This window comes from Toxorhynchites rutilus, chromosome 2, assembly GCF_029784135.1.
Source record: "Toxorhynchites rutilus septentrionalis strain SRP chromosome 2, ASM2978413v1, whole genome shotgun sequence".
NCBI lineage: Eukaryota > Metazoa > Arthropoda > Insecta > Diptera > Culicidae > Toxorhynchites > Toxorhynchites rutilus.
The window spans coordinates 133,218,240-133,242,028 of NC_073745.1; the positions used below are offsets into that span (position 1 = coordinate 133,218,240).

The following is a 23,789-nucleotide window of genomic DNA, read 5'->3' on the forward strand; positions in this document are numbered from 1 at the left end:
ATTCAAAAATAAAAATCGGTTCACTTTTGTTATTAAAAGTTATTAAAATTTGTTGCGTGAGCGTTTAATCTGAAAGACCCTGTATATTAAGATTTATATTGTAACGTTCGCCAAAAAAATGACAGGGTCACCATGGCTTTTTGAGAAAAAGTGTAGGGAAACTGGGGGTAATCCCGGCCCCATAAGGGAAAGTATTGTTTTGTGAGATCTGAGGGCACATATTGTTATGTTTGCCTCACTGTTGCGGGGACAACAAAGACGTCTTCCGAATCGATAACCTTTATTTTATAATTTGTTGTAAGGTTATTAATTCCTATAAATTTACAAACTAGAATTAGTATTTTGTTTCATCGGTTTTTAATTGGTATCTAAATAATTTTTTTTTATCTACTTACGTTTAGTGTCTTTAGGGTAATTCGTGAACTTTTTTTATAATTTCTGCGGTTACACGTGAGTGCTGTAACTATAGTTTGTAAGTAGTTTAAGTTAGATATTAAGTTCACATTTTAACTATTGTTTTAATCTGTTTACCTGTATGACTTTTTACTAATAGAAATATGGCGATTTTTACAACTAATTTTAATATTGATATAAATAATTCCGTTCAATCAGGACACTTTCGTTTTTCTGCAACCTTTTATCTGCACGTATCAATTCTATCTTTTATACCTATTGTTTTTCAAAAATGGGTATATTGCGATGTTTAAGTAGTAGTGAGAAGTACAAGGCCTGCAACTTCTAGGTAGGACGGGGCAAACCTACACTGAAATTTGTTTTTCATCCTGATGATGGTTCGTTGCAGCTATGGTCGCAACACTCCCCCCCCCAGTACGTCGCGATCACTGATCCGACTTACTTGTTGTCGAACCAACATCCAGGATTGCCAATTTAACTGCTGGTCTCTCGAGAATTCCCCCAGCAGTTTGTACTGACGCACGACGAACCTGTCCGTCTTTGGATCTGGTCACTCCGATGACTCGACCCTTCGGCCACGAATTTCTGGGTTGATTGTGATTGACTACCACTACGATATCTCCTTCTGCCAACGGTTTGACCGGATGAAACCACTTTGTCCTTTTGGTCAAGGTCGGAAGGTATTCGGCGACCCAGCATCGCCAGAACTCGTCCGCATATACCTGCGACATTTTCCAGGAGCGTATAACCGTGGAAGCACTGTCGTTAAATGCGATCGGAGGCTTGGAGCCATTCGAAGATCCGATTAGAATATGGTTCGGTGTGAGTGATGAGGCTTCTTCATGTTCGAGCGGGATTTCTGTCAACGGTCTAGCATTGATAATTGCCTCAACTTCAACGAGCATGTTACGAAGCATTTCATCGGTGGGTGTTCTATTGGGCTTAACTTGAGTAAGAGTCTTTTTGACAGACTGGATGAGTCTTTCCCAGCATCCTCCGAAGTGTGGCGCCGCAGGTGGATTAAAGGACCATTTGGTTTGGGCGCTTACAAAACTCTCGATCATCTTGTTCTGGTCCATTTTCAGCATGGCTTCTTGCAGTTCGCGGTTGGCACCTGTGAAGTTCGTGCCACGGTCACTTATTATCTCCAAAGGCATTCCTCTTCGTGCGATGAAATTACGAACGGCTAGTATGCAGGAATCGGTGGATAACTAGTGGGCGATCTCGATGTGTACTGCTCTTACGGTCATACACGTAAATAATACGCCCCAGTGTTTTTCTACCCTACGGCCTACCATCACATGCATAGGCCCAAAGTAGTCGATTCCGACGTACGAAAATGGTCTAGAGAAAGCTTTCAAACGCATCGGAGGCAGATCTCCCATCATCGGTGACTGAGGTTTCGTATTTCTGATCCTGCAAAGTTGGCAACGATTTCGAATCCGACGGTAGACGGTACGAAGGCGTGGCAATATCTCTGTCGTATTTCATTCAAGACGGTTTGGTGGTTGAGATGACAATACTGCAGGTGAACATCCAGTACTATTAATTCGGTTACGTGATGGCTTTTAGGAAGTAATTTCGGGTGCTTGGTATCATTTGATGCGAATTCGCACGCATCGATGGGACCGTGCATGCGTAACACACCTTCTCTATCGAAAATCGGGCTGAGCTTGTATAGTGCACTATCTTTCGGTAGACTTCTCTTGCTTCTCCAAGGCTCCCGATCCGCTTCCTGGAGAATCTGGATCTCTTCCGGAAAAACTTCGGCTTGGACGGTCTTATATATGTAGTTCTCTGCTCCAACCAACTCTTCTTGCGTGAGTGGTCCAGTGACGAGAGTCTCCTTTAAAATTTTCCTACGAACGTTCATTGGGAACCGCTGGACAAAGGCCACATGTCGTATTAGGCGCTTCCATCGTGAAAATTTGTCTATTTTGATGGCTGGTTCCAGCAATGTGTGGTGCAAAGCATGAGATCGCAACTCTAAAGTGGTGGATCCGGGATCAGACCTGGTAATAGGCCATCTGCTTCCCGGTTCCCAGAGAAACGGGGGACCTCGAAACCAGCGCCCGTTTGAGGACAGATTTGGCAACCTCTGCCATTTAGTAGCATCATCCGCAACGTTGATTTTCGTTGATATCCAGTTCCATTCTGAAACTTCGGTGAGCTCTAGTATTTCTCCGATTCGGCATCCGACAAATTGACTATACTTGCGATGGTCTGAATTTATCCAACAAATCACGTCCCGCGAATCCGACCAGAAGAACCTCTGCGATGGCTTCAGCTTATGCGAATCTTCTATACTGATAGCAAGGCGTACTCCTATCACTGCAGCTTGAATCTCGAGGGGAATCGAGACAAATCGCAATGGAGCAACTCGAGTCTTCGAGCCGACTAGCGCACATTCGATGGTTCTACCTTCTTCGAAGCGAAGATATGCCACGGCAGCGTAGCCGTTCTCGGACGCGTCAACGAAAATGTGAAGTTGAATGTTCGGATCTTTTGCTCCGGTACACATCCGGTAGCATCTAGGGATACGAACGGATTCAATTCTGGGGAGGACTTTCAACCAAAGCTTCCATTTGTTCCATTCCTTAGATGCTATTGGCTCGTCCCACGTCACACCAGAACGCCATATTTCCTGGAGCAGGATCTTCAGGAACATAAGGAAGTTTCCGATAAGTCCCAACGGATCGTAAACTTTCATTAAGGTGCTCAGCACCTGTCTCTTTGTCGGGACAATTTGGCCTGATATAAGTCCTGAGTCCTATCGAGGTGAAACCTTAAACGTCAACATATCCGTTACAGTACACCACCACATTCCTAGCACCTTGTCCGATGCATGCTCCGCTGTGGTGTTTAGGTTTTTCTCACCTCGATCTTCTATGCTCAGAGCTTCCAGTACCTTCTTGGAGTTGGATAACCAATTGTGGATCTGGAAGCTTGCTTGACCGTGGATGTATTCAACTTCCTTCGCCAACTTTTCTGCTTCAGTCTCCGTCTCTACGCTGGTGAGCATGTCATCTACGTAATGCTCGTGAACTATTGCTTCCGCGGCCCTCGGAAACTGGTCTTGGAAACGTTGTGCGTTTACGTTTTTAATGAACTGCGCACAGCTCGGTGAGCAGGTGGCTCCGAAGGTCATAACCGCCATGACGTATACGTCTGGCTCTCGGCTTTGATCGCAGCTTCTCCACAAGAACCATTGGGACTGCTGATCAATCGAATTCATCAGAACTTGATGAAACATCTCGACGATATCTCCAGCCACGGCAATCCGATACTCTCTGAATTTATAAAGCACCATCACGATAGATGTCAGCATGTCTGGGCCCTTCAACAGCATGGAGTTCAACGATATACCGTTGACTGTGGCGGCTGCATCCCAAACGATGCGTAGCTTGCCAGGTTTATTTGGATTTTGGACAGAGAATATTGGCAGAAACCACGATTGAGGATATCTAGTGTCGAGCTCAGCAGGCGATAACTTTCTTATGTATCCTTTCTGCTCGTACTCACGAAGCTTCTTGGCGAACGCCTCCGCTAGGTTAGGCTCCTTCAATAACTTCTTCTCCAGACATAACAACCTCTTCATGGCAATTTGTTTGCTGTTAGGCAGATGAACGTCCTCGTACTTCCACAGTAGTACCGATTCATAACGGTCACCCTTCAGCCTAGTTTGCGATTTCAAAATTTGCATTGCGCGATTGTCATCGTTTGACAAAGGTGGCTTCTCCGACTTAACACCTACGTTCTCCAACGAAAAGTAATCCTTCACTGCCTTATGCAGCTCTGCATCACATTGTTCACTGCACGGACAGATGTGGAAGCTGTGGTAAGCTGAATAATTCACATTTGCATGTCCAGTTGACTTTGAGCATGGCCCGTACACTAGCCAACCAAGTCGTGTCCGACTAGCTACGGGTTCATCTTCTCGTCCTTCGCGACTACGCAACGCGTGACCCAGCCGGCAATTGTCGATTCCGATGAGTAGTCTCGGAGAAACATTCCTGTATGAATCGATAGATAAACCCTCAAGGTATTTAAATTCTGTTGCGAGTTCGTCGATGTTCATAGTTTGACGTGGCAATGCGAGACGATGTACTGTGTGCACCTTCGGGATTCGATACCGCTTGTTACTGCAACCAACTCCTGAAATCTCCACTGATAGCTTCACAGAGTCTTTCTCTTCACGATGCTGATCCGCCGTCCAGTTCAGACAGAGAGGGTGGGATTTTCCCTCCAACTTCAGTTCCTTAAGCAGGCTATGCTCCATCAACGTCGCTGACGAACCATCGTCCAGAAAGGCGTACGTCTTGACCGAAACGCCACGACCATGTATTGTTGCTGGAACATATCGGAAGAGAATTTTTCCAGTCTCGCTGACGTGCGTGTTGCAGTTCTGAGACGATTCCCGCTCACCTGATTGTATCGTCCTCGGAAAAACACTTGCTTTATACCTTGAGTCGTCATGCAACAGCTCATGATGCATAATGAGCATCCATGCTTCCCACACGGATTCTTCACGTCACAGGCTCCAAAATGCTTCTTCAAACATTTGCGACATAGCTTGTGTTGTTTCAGAGCTGCCCAGCGGGCACTAACATCGAGATTTTGGAACTTCACGCGGCTGCACTACCGCAGCTTTCCTGACAGATGACACATTCTTTGTTCGTTGGCTTACGAACGACTTTCAACGATGGGTCTATGTCAGATTCTAAATGCACATTCAAGTCCTCTTTCCTGGTTCGTTTCTCCGCCTTCATTGTACTAGTCGGCGTGTTAGAGGGTATAGTAACCACACACACTGCCTCTACTAGCTTTTCCAGCCATGCCCCGAAGTCTGACAGTGTGACGGATCTCAATGTTTGTCGATGCAAGGCCCAATTGAGCTTGATCGTTGGCGGCAACCGATCGACTAACTCTTGGAGTAACGCTACGTTGCACAATTGCTCTTCCAGTCCGCAGGCCCTAATCGTCGCGCACATGTTTTGGACTGCTACGCCAAAGTCGATGAGCGTTGCAAGCTTTTCCGCCTTCGGCGAAGGCATGTTCCGAATCCGGCTCACCAACGAATGAATTATTACCTCCGGCCGTCCAAATAGCATACGCAACGTTTGAATTACTCCAGTTAATCCTGTCGGGTACAGAAGCTTCGAACGGCTTCAAGGGCTTTTCCCCTCAGACTACGTTGCAAGCGAAGTAAGTTCTCCTCGTCGCTGTATCCGCACATACGAGTAGTGCTCTCGTAGGTGGCAATAAACAATGGCCACTCCTCTGGTACACCCGTGAACGTTGGAAGCTCCTTTGCCACTGCTTGACGCGCGGCTAGCTGACTCCTGCTCAGATCGTGTGATGAATATGAAGCCCGAAACGGGTCAATCGCCGGGAAAAATTCCTGTGCTCCAGGATCTAATCTCGTGGCGCCATTTCTGGGTCTGTTTAGGTCGTCGTTATTTATCTGCAATACTTTTAACCGTTCCTCGAGGTGCTCCATTTCAAGTGCCTGCTTTTCAGCCAAAACTGAAAGCTGCAGCTCTACATTTGTCCTAGCTCCTCCTACAGTATTCCGACGATTTTCAGGGACATCTGTGATGGTCGTCGAGTTCGCATTCGGCATTATGTTCGGTACCTGTAGTCGGGATGCTAATTGTTGCTCCATTATTTTCAGTTGCTTTTCGAAACTTTCTTGTCGCTGTTTTAAAACCTTTCTCTGTTCTCAGCAAACGCTCGTACGATTCCTTCTGCTCTCCAATCAGCTCCTGCAAACTCTCCATTTGCTTCTTCAAAGCCTGAAACTCCTCTGGGTGTTTCGGAATTGTGCCCAGTGATGTGAGATTTGTGTTCGTTGGTGCCACCGACGTCGATGAACTAGTTGTGCCCCGAGCTGCACGTTTTGCTTCGCAATCTTTGCAGTTACAGTCCACATTTTCTACACTCTCGTCTACGCCTACATACTCAAAATGAAACCAATCACCACAGCTATCGCAACACACCATCCGACTGTTTTCCGCAGAGCCACAAACTTTGCATGTATCGTTCAACACGTTCAACGCTGACGCTTCGCCTCGCCCAAGAGCCGCATCTGACACGGAGCCTGTACAGGGATCCTTAGCGCGATTTGCTCGCTTCGACATAATTCAGGTTGACAGCACTTTCCGATCGCGTAAACGAATTTTGTAATTTGTTGCGGAGACAACAAAGACGTCTTCCGAATCGATAACCTTTATTTTATAATTTGTTGTAAGGTTATAAATTTCCTATAAATTTACAAACTAGAATTAGTATTTTGTTTCATCGGTTTTTAATTTGTATCTAAATAATTTTTTTTTATCTACTTACGTTTAGTGTCTTTAGGTAATTGGTGAACTTTTTTTATAATTTCTGCGGTTACACGTGAGTGCTGTAACTATAGTTTGTAAGTAGTTTAAGTTAGATATTAAGTTCACATTTTAACTATTGTTTTAATCTGTTTACCTGTATGACTTTTTACTAATAGAAATATGACGATTTTTACAACTAATTTTAATATTGAAATAAATAATTCCGTTCAATCAGGACGGAAATTTCGTTTTTCTGCAACCTTTTATCTGCACGTATCAATTCTATCTTTTATACCTATTGTTTTTCAAAAATGGGTATATTGCGATGTTTAAGTAGTAGTGAGAAGTACAAGGCCTGCAACTTCTAGGTAGGACGGGGAAAACCTACACTGAAATTTGTTTTTCATCCTGATGATGGTTCGTTGCAGCTATGGTCGCAACACTCACAGAATCATGATCTTGATTATTTTCCAATATGAATATTGAAAATTTAAGCATTTTTGCAAGTAATAGTCAATTTTCAATGCTGACATGAAAACGAAGTCACCAACCAGTGCGTGTGAAACTGGCACCCTATGGGGGTAACACCGGCACCCTGAATTTGTCAAAAACTATACTTGACATAAGCTGAACCATTTTGAATGTGGCAACCTTCAAATGGGAGGTATTCTAATTCTAAATGTCGCTATCAAATCTGGTTCGAATCGCTCAACTGATTTCGGAAATATTGTCGGAACAAGCTCCGATGAACATGGAATATGGAAGAGAAAGGAATTTGATATTAAGTAAATCTAACATGCGGCACCTCAAACCACACCACAATTCAATTACTAGTTCGATGGAGTCTAGATCCTAGTTGCGAGCTTATCACCTTTCACAAAACGTGATGCTGTAACGTAGACCTGGGGATTCCAAAGTGTTGGAAGCACGTTTGACAGAAACTTCACCAATGATAGTGCAAGGGATAGAGCAAGGGTGAGGTTCTCCTGGGACCCACTCTCATAATTCGATTTCCGTGGGAGCTGCGGAGCATCTAAAATAGATGGAGAAAATGTCCCAATAACCTCCAACTAACGGGAAATCATGCCGGGCTTACGTCACTCAAAGGGTGACGGTCTTACCCCAACAGCATACATTTTTTAAGGAGACTATTTCTATTAATTTATTACTTTAACTTAACTCAACTCGAACCCCACTGATAGTTAACAATCCAGGGGACAAACTGTAGAACAACGAAGAAGGATTCGAAACCTCGTTCAAGAATAAAAGCTTAAATTCCACTACCAGTTAGAAATTACATCAGGTTGCACATCATCGGCACTCGCGTTGTTTTGATTAATATTTTAACATTTGGCGAATCACGTTGGGTTGGTTTGATTTAAAACGTCCAGAATAATAAATTCTAACATGTACATGTCCTCAACAGAAACGAAATAAAACTAAATTGTCTTTTTGTTACGTTTTAGGTTTGACATAGGCGAGCAATTTAAGTTGTACAACGAATTTCGCGCTGTTTTATATACGCGCAAACATTCAGTGGAAATCACCTTGCCAAAAAGTAGCACACAGAATGCCTTTTATTTCGAAGGATTGGCGATCTCCTGGCGAGGCATGGGTGAAAACCGAGGAAGGCTGGGAGAAACTGAAGGTATTGGAATGCGTCAAGCGGAAAAGGTAAGAACCTCGAAATGTTTAACCAGCACCGATTTGAACTCATAACTCATTAGTTCATTAATTTTTTTTTCATAATGATATGAGTGTCTTAACAGACGGGGTGAATTTAGCAACCGTGTTTACTGGCGCGTGTTCTTTGTTCGACGATACTGGCGACGACGAATCATTTCGTTTTTCCGTTTAAACTTCTCTTCACACCTGATTCTCACTTTCGTAAGCCAGACTCTCCATCCTACACAAAAAAAAAACGAGCAAACCAGAACACCTCACAGAATTATTCAGACTGGGAGAAATGAGAGTGGAGCACAAATTCATGCATTCAGCCTTAAGCTTAGAAAAAAAATGAAGCAAAACATATGGTTCAGCTGCAATGAAAGCTCTTCTTTTTGTCATTACACCTTTTCTCTCCTACGTTCGTTCGTTCTTGACTCGAGTAAATAACGCTACTCTCTAGAGTAGTAATAGATCTAGGATATCACCTGGGGTTCACCATGTGATTACATACGCATTTTTAGTTGTCTGTTGCTTATAACAACGAACGCCTCGTTATACATACGTTCCTTTCTTGATTGATTTAATCATAAAACTCTCTTATAATTACATAAGGAAAATTGTTGGAGATCTAGGTCATCGAATTAGTTCAAGGACATTTGCTCATTTCCAAAACTAAATATGTGTAAGGATTGGCGACATAAATTATATACCAAGTTTTAAACTTATTTTCTGAATTCAGCTATTGTGAATGGAATCATTTCAACCATAACGAGCCATTTTGTGGCTGTTGTGTATTTCGCTAGCCACAATTACAACATCGTGTTATTTTTTACTGTTTTGTTCTCCACTAGTATACAAACTGGCAGTGACGGTAGTTACTGTATTCGTGCAAAATTTCTGCCTGCTATAAACGCTGCACAGCTACAGCGCCTTGATGTGTATATTATTGCATCAGTAGTAGAGGCTATGAAATGGAAATCGAACCTACGGTAGTGCATACGAGCATTCACCCCTGCCCGTCACTATGTTCATGTGTTGATACTCGATTGAACGATGATTTAGTGATTTTCACAAAATCAAGAGTGTATTATTTATAACTATACGTGATCCATATAACCGGCATGTTTTGAGCTGACGCCGCTTAAAACCTATTTAGATTGTTCTCACAAAGGATCAGTACCGTGGAAAATCTACATCGCAAAATGAAAAATCATGACAGATCGAAAAAAGAGCAGCATTCACTGGTCAATAAACGGTTATGTGGAAACAATGTGATAATAATGATGATGCTCTAGAATCATTCCATTTTTTGTAGGAACCTGCTCTATATTAACAGATAGAAGTCAGTTTCAAGAAGTGTCATATCTATTGTTTAATCCATGGATTTAACAGGCAGAAATAGAACTACAAACTGCTTTCACGAGGTTTCGAAACTGATCTAAGAACAACACATTCTACTAGATGTTTGAATTATGATCCTTGGGGGACCAATTATGACATTCCATACAGAGTGATCGAACTTTCCCGTTCAGTATGGGATGAGGGTGGTCCCGATGTTCGTAATGATTCAATCCTGTTCTATACCGATGGGTCGAAAATGGGTAACAGAACAGGTGCTGGAGTGTATGGTCCCAGAATAAAAATTTCTGTAGCTATGGGGAACTGGCCAACGATTTTCCAGGCAGAAGTAGCTGCAATAATAGAATGTATAAATGTCTGCCTTAAAAGAATATTACTCAACAATTGCTGAGTCTTAATAAGAAAGACTTCAGCACATTCACTGGTCTTATAACAGGACACTGTCCGAGTAAATACCATCTCAAAAACATAGGTTTAGTGCAAGATGATATTTGTCGCTTTTGTAATGCCGAAAGCGAAACCTCGGAACATTTGCTCTGCAAATGCGGAGCACTAGCAAGACGCAGACTTCAACACCTTGATAAGGCTATTCTGGAGCCCAAGGAAGTTTGGTCTGTGTCGCCGATCAGGACTATAAATTTTATCAAACAGATTATTCCTGATTGGCACCTATCTCGCTATAGCTTTCAGTCTACTTCTTCATCAATAAGCAGTAGATAAGCTTGAAGCATAGTACAAAAAATGGGGCATACCACAATAGCTCAAACTAATGGACGCAGTGGTTCACACCCAACAAGGGGAAAAAAAAAATGATCCTTGGGCATCACCGCACAGTGGTCAGTGTTTTTTTTCAATTGTCCATATGTTCCATGGGAGTCATCGCACAGAATACTGTCAATCGGTGCACAAATTGAATGCCGAATGAATTCTTTTCTGTTGAAACTCAACACCATATATGTCATAATGATTATAACACAAGAGTCGAGACGCGTGAATTTTGTCTAGTATATTGAACGAAAACAGCATTAATGAATTTCGAAAAGCCTGCGCTCTGGCACCTTCCTCGTTGTCAATAATTTTAGATGATTATCACGAAAATTAAGTTGATCTTCATCACCTGCTTTGAATTTTTATTGAAAACTAGCTGACCTGGCAAACTTTGTCCCGCAGAAAATGTATTTTTCGTTATCACATTCACGTTTTCTGGCTAAGCGCTGTTCATGGGTCCAATCGCAGTATGTCATTGATTGATCTCCTGATCTACCCTTTAAAATTACCTTTTATTATAAAATTCCTGATACTTCTACCAAAACTCGTCATTATAATATTAGATTATTTTCAGACACAATTCTCGTTCAAGATTTTTCAACCACTTGCAAATAACATGGTTCTCCGTTACATGGAATAATTGTTTGATACTGAAAGTATGATACAATAAAGACAGCCCTAAATCGAACGATTCCTCTCTCGAATTTTGCTCTTATCAACACATTCGGCGATCCATTTTTATTTATATAGATAGAAGACCATATAGGAGTGTGTTTCATCACATTTTAATCCATTTCCACTTTCGAACGAAGATCAATTTCGTTAGCGCAAACAATTTTTCGAATTTTCGCATTTTCCTCCAGATTGGAATATGTTTGGTTGAAATATGTGTAATAATTTTATGGGACCCCCTCTCCATTCTAGAGGAGGGAGAGGTGTCATACCATCATAGAAAATTTTCTCGTACATAAAAACCCTCACATCTCAAATTTGGCTCCATTTGCTTGATCAGTTCTCGACTAATGCAGAAATTTTTGTTTCATTTGTATGGAAATAGGTGTATCGGATCACCATAGAAACATTTATTATTCCCTAAAACTTCGATATGCTAATTTTGGTTCAATTTGCCTGATTAGTTCTCGAGTTATGCAAACCCCGCCCCTCTCTAAAACCTCCCCATGACCCCCCCCCCCAGCGTTAATCATTGAGCTGTGTTGAACGTTGAGCGTTGAGTGTTGACCATCGGACGTTGAACGTTAAACGATGAGTGATGAGCATTGAGTGTTGACCTTTGACGTTGGCGCTGCATTCGTTTCTGTTTCCTTCTCTGTTTTTGTTTCCGTTTCCGTTCAAGTTTCAATTTCCGTTTCTGTTTCCGCTGCCGTTCTCTATACTCTCTTAACCCCCATTTCGCTCTAACACGATCCACGTTTCTAACACTTTCTTTGCCTAACTCCACTTAACTTACTCCATTTTCGGTCTTTCAGGGTCACTTTCAACTAAGGGGGGACCCCTGTCTGGAGGGTCGAAAAATAATTAACTTTCGTGATTTTTTTTTTCGGATGTTAGGAATAAAATGAAATGTTCGGGTATTTTGGTTATTGTTTTAGGTATATTTGAAGATAGATTTTCAATTTTTTGAGTGCACCAATAATAATTATTACACTGTTGACAGCTAGATGAGTAGATGCTGTCTAGAAATTGGTACCTAGCTGTTGGTATCGGTTCTGAAGCCACGAGATGACGCAGAACGAATCTGACCGAATATTTTGAAACTTTGAGACAATACCCAAAAACGTTACATAGAGGTTTTTGAAAATTCGAACAATGGCCAAAATGGTTGCCAATTTTGTTGAAAATAAGATATTTTTAATGAAAAATCGCGGTTTAGAAGCTCATAAAAAATCGAAGAAAATTAGATATCAAAAAACGGCTATGTAACGCTTTAGATAATTCATTTTAACACTTTAAGGACCGGGAAGAAATCTGTAAGACATACGCCTGGGACCGCACGTTTTGACGTGTGTGAAGTTGCTTGCTTTGCTTGCAAGTTTTTAAGAGGCCTTAGCCTTTTTAGTTCATTCGCCCTATGTATGAAGTTAGCGGATGAAATTTCAGCGGATAAAAGTTTTTGTTGCGTGCAAGTTTCTGTTCAACGTCTTGCTGGATTTAATGAATAATGAATTATTTCAGTTGAAATAAATTGATTGTTTATCAATTTAAACCTTCAAAATCATGCTCATTAGATAGAGAATTGAATCATTCATCTTTCCACATAATTCATTTTATTCTTTATCGTGACAGACAAACCTTATAGACTGAAACGTGAGTATGGGTCAATAAAGGAAAATATACAGAATTTTGAATATCAAAAAAAGTTGCTCGAATAGAGTTATCGAACTTATTCGAAAGAGAAATATTTTACTTATCTTCCAGGGTATTAGAAAAGTTATAGGCCAAGTTTAATGGGTGAAATAAATTAATTCAAAGAAACTTGGAAAAAGTTATTTGAAAGGACCCAAAACACATTTTCGAGATAGTACTCATTCGATAAAGAATATTTATAGGATCTATGGTGAAAAACGTACCTTTCAATTTTTAGCACGCCATTCTTCAAGATAAAAAATTGAAAAAAATGCTGAAGGTCCATCTTACTATGATATTAGACTGTCAAAAAAGTCCTGCGGTATTTCCGTGAGGTGTCGTTGTAAGCGCGTAGTTCTAGTTGTATTCATTGTATCGAATACAACTCGTCATACTATAGCTTGTTGGAAAGGTATTTTTGCGCTATAATATAGTCCTTGACAGTGTTTTGTTTGGTTAAGTCGTTCGTAAGTTATAGTGTCGCAAATATGGAGCAAAATAAAGAGAAAATCCGACATATTTTACAGTACTACTATGACAAAGGCAAAGGCTGCCAATATAATTTGTGCAGTTTATGGACCCGATACAGTTTCCATTTCCACCGCACAACGATGGATTCAACGTTTTCGTTCTGGTGTAGAGGTCGTCGAAGATGTGCCACGCTCCGGAAGGCCTGTCGTCGAAAATTGCGACAAAATCGCTGAATTAGCCGAGAAAGACCGGCATAGTAGCAGCCGTAGCATCGGCCAAGAGCTGGGGATAAGTCATCAAACTGTTATTAACCATTTGAAGAAGCTTGGATTCACGAAGAAGCTCGATGTATGGGTGCCACACACGTTGACGCAAAAAAACATCTTTGACCGTATCGACGCATGTGAATCGCTGCTGAATCGCAACAAAATCGACCCGTTTCTGAAGCGGATGGTGACTGGCGATGAAAAGTAGGTCACTTACAACAACGTGAAGCGCAAACGGTCGTGGTCGAAGCCCGCTGAAGCGGCTCAGACGGTGGCCAAGCCCTCATTAACGGCCAGGAAGGTTCTGCTGTGTGTTTGGTGGGATTGTCAAGGAATAATCTATTATGAGCTGCTTCCCTATGGCCAAACGCTCAATTCGGACCTGTACTGCCAACAACTGGACCGCTTGAAGGTAGCACTCACGAAGAAGAGGCCACCTTCGATAAACAGAGGCCGCATTGTCTTCCATCAGGACAACGCCAGGCCACACACTTCTTTAGTGACGCGCCAGAAGCTCCGGGAGCTCGGATGGGAGGTTCTTTTGCACCCGCCGTATAGTCCGGACCTTGCACCAAGTGACTACCACCTATTTTTGTCCATGGCGAACGAGCTAGGTAGTCAGAAGTTAGCCACAAAAGAGGCCTGTGAAAATTGGCTATCCGAGTTTTTTGCCAATAAGGAAGCGAGCTTCTATAACAGGGGTATTATGAAGTTGGCATCTCGTTGGGAACAAGTCATCGAACAAAACGGCGCATATTTGACTTAAAACAGATGATTGTAACTAATTTTATGAACAAATGAAAATTCAAAAAAAAAACCGCAGGACTTTCACAAAAATTATGTACCAATTTTTTATCAAATACAAATTCGAAATTTTTCGTTCATACAATAATATCTCAGTACTGAATGGTCCTTCAACAACGTTATAGAAATCAAATGGAAGACAGTTGATAACGTTAATTGAATTTGCTACCTTTGAAAAAACAGAATAAAATCGATTTCTCATTTCTTCTCGATATTTTTGTCCACTACATCTACATACATCGAAATACTAATTGCTCTGTAAAACATCCCGTGTAAATCCATTTAAATTATGTTTTAAAACGATTTATATCCTATCTTCATGCGTTGATATTTCACGATTTTAAAGCATTTCAAAAATCGCCTAAAAATTTCGACTTCGCACTCTGTTCTTTAATTTTTTTTTTAGTGTGAAAAAGTTCTATTTCCATTTTCGTTAAATTTATTAATTTCCCTCCTACAGCTTGTATACATTTTGGCCCATACCCTTTTTCAGACTCTTTTCCGACCAACGAAACTTTGGCTGAAGATGGATAAAAGTATTCTCTATCCAATGAGTATTATCTCAAAAATGTGTTTTGGGTCCTTCCAAATATCTTTTTAAAATTTTCTTTAAATTAATTAATTTCCCCCATACAAGTTGTATCGGTTTTGGGCTATAACTTTTCTTAGACCCTATTCCGACCAATGGAAATTTTGCTAAAGATAGATGAAATTATTCTATATCGAATAAGTACTATCTCGAGAATGAGTTTTGGGTCCTTTCAAATAACTTTTTTTCAATTTTCTTTAACATAATTAATTTCTTCCAACTTTTCTCACACCCTTTTTCGATCAATAAAATTGTGACTGAAAGATAGGTAGAATATTACTTCGATAACTCTATTCGAACCATTTTTTTTTATTTTCAAAATTCTGTTAATTTTCCTATATTGACCCATGCTCACGTTTCAGTCTATAACTTTTCTCTGCACAATCTAGAAAAAATGAATTATGTGAGAAGGTGAATGATTCAATTCGCTATCTAATGAGCATGATTTTGAAAGTTGTTACTTGATAAACAATCAATTTATTTCAACTGAAATAATCCATTATTCATTAAATCCAGCAAGACGTTGAACAGAAACTTGCACGCAACAAAAACCTTTATTCGATAGTTTTACACAAGTCCGTGAAGAAGGAACGCGAAAACGAGAAATCTCGTGAGCGGTCCGCAACGGATGGGACGCGAAACACGAGAAATCTCGTGAGCGGTCCGTAAAGTGTTAATATGCTGATAAAAAAGACGGGTGGGTAGTGTCGGGGACATAACCGGAGTGACGTAGGACTATACAAAGGGGACAGCTTTTGCTAAATATATATTTCGAATATATTTATTTTCTTCTCCTACGTGAATACCTACCTATCTACCTGAAAAATGGATTAGTTTACTGTTTACTCTTCATGAACATGTTGGGGGTTCTGAAAAGAACCTTTGGTGTTGTGTTTTTGCGTTTTTCTTACAAACTTGATTCTTGTTTTTTTCTGAAGGCTTTGTACTTATTTAATGTTCAACGCCGGGCATCTTTCGGCGTATACACATATCGTACAATAAAAATGATGGCTGTGATAGGGAATGCATAGGTGGTCATCAGCTCGTTCACTATCATTTATTTCACTATTGAGCACATTACCGTACCTTGAACTGTGGTTTCGGAGACGAATGAATTGTAAGATTTGTAGTCTCCGCAAACAAAGTTAATAAAAATGAAAAAGAACTGAGGTTTTGGAGACGAACTCTACGATCTGTCGAGAAATAAACGAGCTAGAAGCGTTCTGAAAAACCAACAATAAATACAGGGACGGATGACCTTCGGATTAAAGTCCTTTAAAATAAGAACAGAGCAGCAGGAAATACATAGCTCATCATGTTGCTCCTTAGTTAATTTTCTATACAATGCAGATGTAACGTCAGTCAATTTTCAACATCAGTTATCAACCAAAGAAAGCAGTTCTTGCTACCGAGAAAATTCGTTAATGCCATGCTGCATACAATGTGTTGTAATTTGAAGCCACTTTTAATTCGGAAACCAAGCATGGGTTTGTGAAAACTGAATGATCAATTTAAAAGGCCCCAACCACCAATCAAGAACAAGCATAAACAAAATAAATCAGTTTATATTATATGTCATATTATGTCACTTTAGAATGCATTGGTATTGTGAATAACTTTTAATAACTTTTCTTTGAATGGTTCAATGGTCCTGAAAAGCGCGGTGTTTTACGGTGGCTGGTTTTGTCACTAAAGCAGTCTGTATAAACAAACTTTTTCCTTCATCTACCTGCTGCCGTTTTGGGATTGCGTTTGCCACTCGCTGAAACTAGTTGTTGCCTCCGAACCGTATGTGCTCTGTTCTGTAGGCGGGTTTTCTTATTGTCGTGAACAGCTTTGCAAGCCAACTCGAGCACTCCGGCGGCCGAAATTCTATAACCGCTATTAGGTATACTGGTGCTCCGGCACCAATCCGTTGATGCGATGTGATGTGAAATGATGCCATACAACCACCCTGATTTACGGTTTGAAAGAGAATGATATATTTTTCAGCGGATCCGCGCCTTTTGTACTCTAGCGGTACACACTCACAGGATAGAGACAAATCAGCAGACTAAGCCAAAGGGGCGAGTCCAACGAGACGAACGAAAGAGCGTTAAAAGGCAGCGAGCGCAAAAAAATACATTCATCACGATTTGTTCGCTCGTTGGATTCACATGAAGGCTAAAAAGGGTCCTTTTCAGGATCACAAAATTATCTTCAATCTAAAGAGTTTATTGTTTTGTTATCACTCGATATCCCCATCTTGTTCGGCTAAACTTTCTGTTTAGCGATTGCGTTTGCCACTCGCCACAGCTTTCACAGTTGGAAAATTTCTTCCCATCCACCTTGTGACATATTGTACAGTAAATTACATTCAATGGCACGTCGCATTACCACTACTCAGTGTCGCATAGGAAGCGATTTTAACCTGTAATTGTACATTTGCGATGACAGTGATACAGTGTCGACTTTCAATGTGGGGTCATAATTTGGACCCTGAACTCTATGTTTACAAAAATGTTCAACTAAATATGTCGCATTACATGTCCGTCCAATTAGCTAAATGTCGAACTAATTGTAAATTACTGTACTTTCAATCTGGAAACAATTTAAGAATTGGTGAAAATTGAATAATCAGGAAAGTCCCTAACTATCAACAAGCTCAGAACAACTGCCAAATTCACATACTCATCAGATCCTGGCAAACAAATTATAAAAAAATCAATTTGTGTTTTATTATTATTTTGGATATTATTTTAGAAAGCACTGTATTTCGTAAACTCTTTTTTGAAAGGTTTAATGGCCCTGATAAGCGCCTTGTTTTATGGAATGGTTCCAATTTAGAAAACTTTGTACTCGTGGTTTTGAAAAAAACCATTTCGTACGCCCTCGATGCCGTCTTGTTCTGGATTTGCCACCAAAGTAAAAAGAAAACCTTTTTTCTTCTGCTACCTGCTGCCGTTTTGCGATTGCGTTTGCCACTCGCCACTCGCTGCAACTGCCTGTTGTCTTGATGTCCACCGAATGTGTTCTGATCCGAATGCAGTTTTTCTTATCGTCGCGAGCAGCTTTGCCAGCTAACTCGATCACTTCGGCGGCCGAAACTAAACACGGTTCGAGCGGGATTTTTCCTTTCCCTTCACTTTTCCTCCTTTGCCATGTCCAGACATGGCTGCTTGGTTGGTTTGTTGATGTGTTGTGATGCGAACTGATGTGGTGTATGGTTTGAATGAGAATGATCGTTACGGCAGCGGAGCGGGGATTTTTAAGCTGACTGGCTGGCTCGAGAATTACGCATGTGTGAGACTGCGACCAATGTTTCGTTCATTTTTTTTCTTTTTCCTTTCCAATCGTGCTTCATTCTATTTCGCTGCTACTCTGGTTGCCCGTTTTGGTCGGTACGATTTGAGGAGCATAAAATGGACCAATCAAAAATGGGCACATAGTGCATTTGGACAATGCTTGATATTTCACAATTATTCAATTATTTATCTCAAGAAAAATGAAATGTTATTCGTTATGATAGATGCGTAGATATATTTCCTATCAATTGATGCAAAAACCTTTGCGATCTATTGAGAAATGCTCGAGTTATAAGCGTTCCAAATCTTGCATTTTTTCCTACTTGTTCAGTGCCTAGATTTCCATTTCACCCCCTATATCTTCCGGTTAGACGTAGTCCTACGTCAAAATTTCAGCCGAATCGGTCGAGTAGATCCTGAGATACCGGTACCACCAAAAAATAATAAAATAAGTTTTCCAAAAATGCAAAAAACAAAAATTCGATTTTTTCGATTTTCCAGACCGGGGTCCTCCCTTAACCGAAAACCACGATCTTCTTTTCCACCGAAATACGATATTTGACTCAATATCCTAGAGGTTTTCTATCATTGCTCGTCATTTAGAGCCAGTATTATTTAACCGGAAATCAAAACAAGATTATGTTCGTTTTCCGCTCGTCTGTTATTTACACCCATTGTCCATATACTTTGGGGTGTATGTCATTTCCAGTCGATGTCAGGAGTATATTAATAAAACATAGGCAAAGAGTTATACTGTACATTCCAATGCCGAAGTCGCCAAAAACAAGAATTTGATATGATGAATGGCTTTCCTTACCTTTAATCGATTTCACTCTCAATTCGTGATGACAGTGGAATAGTGTCGAAGTCTGGTGGCGACTTTCAATTAGGGGCCATAATTTGGGTCTCAAACTCGTTAGTGTAATCTCGATCAGATTAGAAGACACAAAGCCAGTTTTAAAATGTTAAAATGTTAAAATTTGAATGAAATTTTTTGTATCATGTTATTTAATTACATGCAGGAAAAAATGAAAGATTTCGAATGCTTATAGCTCGAACATTTCGTACTGGATAGGAGAGATGTTTGCATCACTTGATAGGGAATATTTCTACGCATCTATCGCAACTAACAAAATGTTGTTTTTCATTAGATAAACAATTGAATAACTGTAAAATATTAGGCGTTATCTAAACGCCCTAACTGCATCGTTTTGATTGGCCCGATTTACGGTTTCCCTAACACAGCCATCAAAACCAAGCAGCCTTGGGGAAATCGGCATTGCAAATACATGAAAGTAGGGGGACTTTTGTTCTCATCGAAAAATGTTCCCTAACACAGACTTTAAAACCAAGCAGCGAAATCGGCATTGCAAACACACGAAAGAGCCTAGAGGCGAGTGAACTGAAAAGTTTAAACCCTCTTAAAGCCAAAAAGAAGAAGAAGAACACACGAAAGTAGGGGGAGCTTTTGTTCCCACCGAAATGGGTTCACTAATAGAGATTTCTAAACCAAGGTGCCTGGAGAAATCGGTATTTCAAATTCATGCAAGTCGGGGGTATTTTTGTTCCGACTGGAATGTGTTTCTCTAACACATACTTCAAATCCATGGAGCGTGGGGAAATCGGCATTGCGAATTCATACAAATCGGGGGTATTTTTGTTCCGATTGAAATGTGTTTCCCTAACACAGACTTCAAAACCGAGGTTTCTGGGGAAATCGGCTCTGCAAATAAATGCAAACTGCGAGTATTTTTGTCCTCGCTTGCCTTTGTGCAGAGTGGAGTATGTCTGTCCTAACATGATCTTCTAAACTTGGGAACCTGGGAAAATCGTGCAGACACTAGAGGCGAATGAACTTCCCAGTTTCAAGCAAATTCGAGATTCGAGAAGTATGTACACTTTTGGGATGTAAACTTCAGAGGGAAATGTAAAATAAAATAAACGTTTGATAATTTTTTTTGTCTTTATTGGAAAGACACACAGAGCAAATATATTGAACTCAATTGAATTTGGAAACTGTTTCATTCAATCAAGAATTTAATCAATACAAACGAATGATTGCTAAGCTAAGGTAGTTCCACGTCAACCTTGCGGTTATATCATAGATATAACCCACTCATTTTTTTTAACCCTTTTTTAATTATTTGTCCATACATTTCTAACATTGTTACTGAAACTTTTCATTATAATAAAAAGTTGTCTTCAAAAACAATTTTCGTACAAGATTTTTTTACCACATAAAAAAAGTGTTATTAATTTGAATAGAATACTAATTTGATACGGAAAAGTTAATTTTCATTCAGAGGCTCAATGCCGTCAATGCGGATTGGTTGACGTTGAATTTTGTGTTTTGATTTTCACTAACACGCAATCATCTTCGATTTCGACGTTCGAATATCATGAGGAAAATGAAGATGCAAATAATAAATGAACTTCATGGTATATTGATGTTCGTTCTACCGGTGTTCATTGATAGTGTTGTTTCAGATTTATCGACTTTCGCTTGAGCAGTAGGTTATCAATACAAGGTAGGCTGAAATTCACCGTATTTGAATATAGTGGACGTTAATATTCCCGGCACTGCTGCCAATAGACCACACGAGTCTACCTCAAATATTGGAACATGCAAATCAACTCTTCCGCCCCGGGTGCGCGAAAGCTTTACTCGACGCCACTGTTGAATGTGAATCTAACCATTCTATTTAACCCTTTATATGGCCGTGGCAACTGTTTTGTCAGTCATAAAAAGTATTTTTTTCGCTGCACTTGGAATATTATTTCAATATTTTACTTAATCAAAAACTTCTAAACCAATTTTTTGGGCTGCTAAAATGTACGATATTGATTTGGGAGTCATTTTTATGTATCAAAACCGTGATTCTAAAGTGTCGAAAGAAAATTCTGTCCAAGTTCGTTGAAAATGTAACAAGTTAATAAGTTTTTCACTGTAACCGTTCTAAATAAAATAAATGGAAAGGAAATATTCAAATTTTCAATTTTTCTTTGTAAGTCTATAGTTTTAATCTTTGCATAACAAAAGGCGCAATAAAGTGACAGTGTTTTTGGGGTTAACGGGCAGTAGCAACAATATTGACACCAATTTTTGCAACTGTGTCAACAGTTTTTTGTATATCTATAGTTGATATGTGCTCTTCATGTAAGGGTTATGTTCTCTGAAGGTGGTGAGAGTAGAATAAGGTTTTTTTTTGTCACTGCCCATCTAGCATTAAATGTTGGTGGCAATATGGCATGCGGAGTTAAATAAGTCAAGAAGTGGGCGAACAACTCGTCAAATTGATCGGAATCTCTCAAAGGCATCGCGCCGTTATCATTCAGATGAAGGTTATTCATAATTTCCTCAATCGTTTGCACCGCATAATAGCAGCGATCTCTTCCGTCCAGAAGAAGAAGTCACTGGACCAATAGATCTCAACAGTAGACAGTGACTGTAGTCCCATCAATATTATGATATCAAGAAAAGGTTTCATTAGACCTTGAGGCACCCCTACATCGACTTTTTGTTGAACTGCGTACATGTGTTTGTGTAACCAACAATTCTATTACACTGTCGTCGAAAATTTTGCAAAATAAACCGACGGTTTTGTGTTATGCGGAAATTCACCCGAGACTTGCAGAAGACATATTAAAAATTGTTCACGTTAGGTTGCTTAGGCCAATCGTCTTTGTTCACGTCAGTTTCCTCTTCGTCTGATTGATCTTTTTCAAAATAATCATCACTCAGCTAAGCTATGAAAAAAATTAAACGTTTGTGTACTCTATAAATTACTGCTTACGCGTATATAATGTCCCTGATGTGTTACTTGCTTGGTATTCGTTTCACTACTGATAAACATACGGATGAGAGCGTTGCTGTATTCATACCACTTATAATTATGGAAAACATTTTGCACCTTTTGGTCCTAATTCCAACCGGAAAAAACATAATTTTTCTAATTCCGTTAATTGGTGGTCCTAATAATCATATTGTTATAATAATGAATCGTTTTAAACACAGCAATTATTCGATAACTGAACCTGGTTTAACTGGACTGCCTTTCAGCTGGGCAAACGTTAACTTAAAACCCTCGATGCTGGATTTCGTAAACAATTGACGCCATATTCAATTAGAAAATTTGCTTTGAGAGTCATTCGAATGTAATTTGAGATGTTATAGAAATTGAAATTATTTTCGCGTTACAAAAACATTGATTAAATCACAGAAAAATATTTTCCCCAAATTAGATATCATACCTATTGCCGCACTCAATGCAAAACTTATAGTGGGAACCTTTTTATAATGTACGGCAAAGCCCAATTTCAAGATCAACGCCAATCAAACAATTCATTGAAGCTCCCCTCGATCTGGTTTGACGTTTCACCTGCCGGTCCAATTAGAAAGCGAATGCCGATAACTGGACTTCCTTCCTGGTTAGGCTGACCAAACTTACCGTTTTCAGCGGGATAGTACCGTTTTTTCGACCATTTTTTATTGTCCCGTCCTTCTATCAATCTGTACCGTATTTTGAGTATAAAGAGAAAATGTCTTGTACTACGCGATCTGTTCGAAAAACCCGTGCCGCAAACTGTTTGCTTTCTACCAGAGACCGGATAGTGACCTTTCAGACATTAGTCGGTTTTGTGGGAAGAAACAATGTTGCTGAAGTTGGTTTTATTTTTGATCATTTTATTAGAACTCTTCAACGTGAAAGGGGAGAAGTATTTTCGACTAGCGAGATGCAAACTGTGATTTTTTTTTCGATGCTGCATTGAAATACTTTGAACAATGGAAGTCTAGTCTAGGAGAAACTCAATAGAATGTATGGATTGTATTGAAGTTATGTAAGTGCAGATGTTTACAGAGGAGATGGAAAACGTATTTTTAGAGTGTAAAAATTCGTTAAGCTAAAGGATTATAGAGTAATTCCACGCCCAATTAGCCGGCCGTTGCCTCGATATTCTTTAATTTTTTTTTAAGTTTGTACGTATGGTAGTAGGTGCCAAAATCATTATTTTCATTATCAGATGATCAATTTCATTTACTACTGATTTTTTGTAATGGCATATCTGGAATCATTGACCTTTCTTTACTAAAATAATAACTCGGAATCCAGATGTCTGCTTAAAATATAATGTACGGCAAAGCTTTTGGAAGTGGTACCGCATCTGTTAGAAGATTTTTTCTGCCATGAACAATATGTGGACAACGGAAAAGTCACGACCCAATGTTGAAACCATGAAAGTTATGATAATTTAAAACAGAATCTCGATCTGGAATGTGACAAATTTAATGATGAAACTTCCAAAAACCATTATATTGGAAACTTCCAAAAACCATTATCTCAATATTCCTCCGTTACAGAGAACAAAGTACGGGAAGTGGGGTCATAGTGGTCACCCTAAGGAATATGACCATTTCCAGCGTCCACATACCGCTTCAATTCCCGTTTTTCGAAGAATATTATAGTTCTACTCATTG

The 23,789-nt window shown here is 39.9% G+C and overlaps 2 protein-coding genes across 2 annotated transcripts in view; one reads left to right on the plus strand and one right to left on the minus strand.

Moving 5' to 3' along the window:
• Nucleotides 1-23,789, plus strand: part of LOC129768330 (F-box only protein 25) — a 49,692-nt gene that overhangs the window by 6,960 nt on the left and 18,943 nt on the right. The window contains exon 2 of the mRNA XM_055769904.1: nt 8,207-8,414. Within this exon, the coding sequence (XP_055625879.1) occupies nt 8,311-8,414 (104 nt within the window). The 5' untranslated portion in view covers nt 8,207-8,310. The remainder of the gene's footprint in view (nt 1-8,206; nt 8,415-23,789) is intronic.
• LOC129766136 (uncharacterized) lies at nt 1,799-3,124 on the minus strand. The gene has a single exon (XM_055766603.1). It carries the CDS (start codon nt 3,122-3,124, stop codon nt 1,799-1,801), a length of 1,326 nt encoding a protein of 441 aa, XP_055622578.1.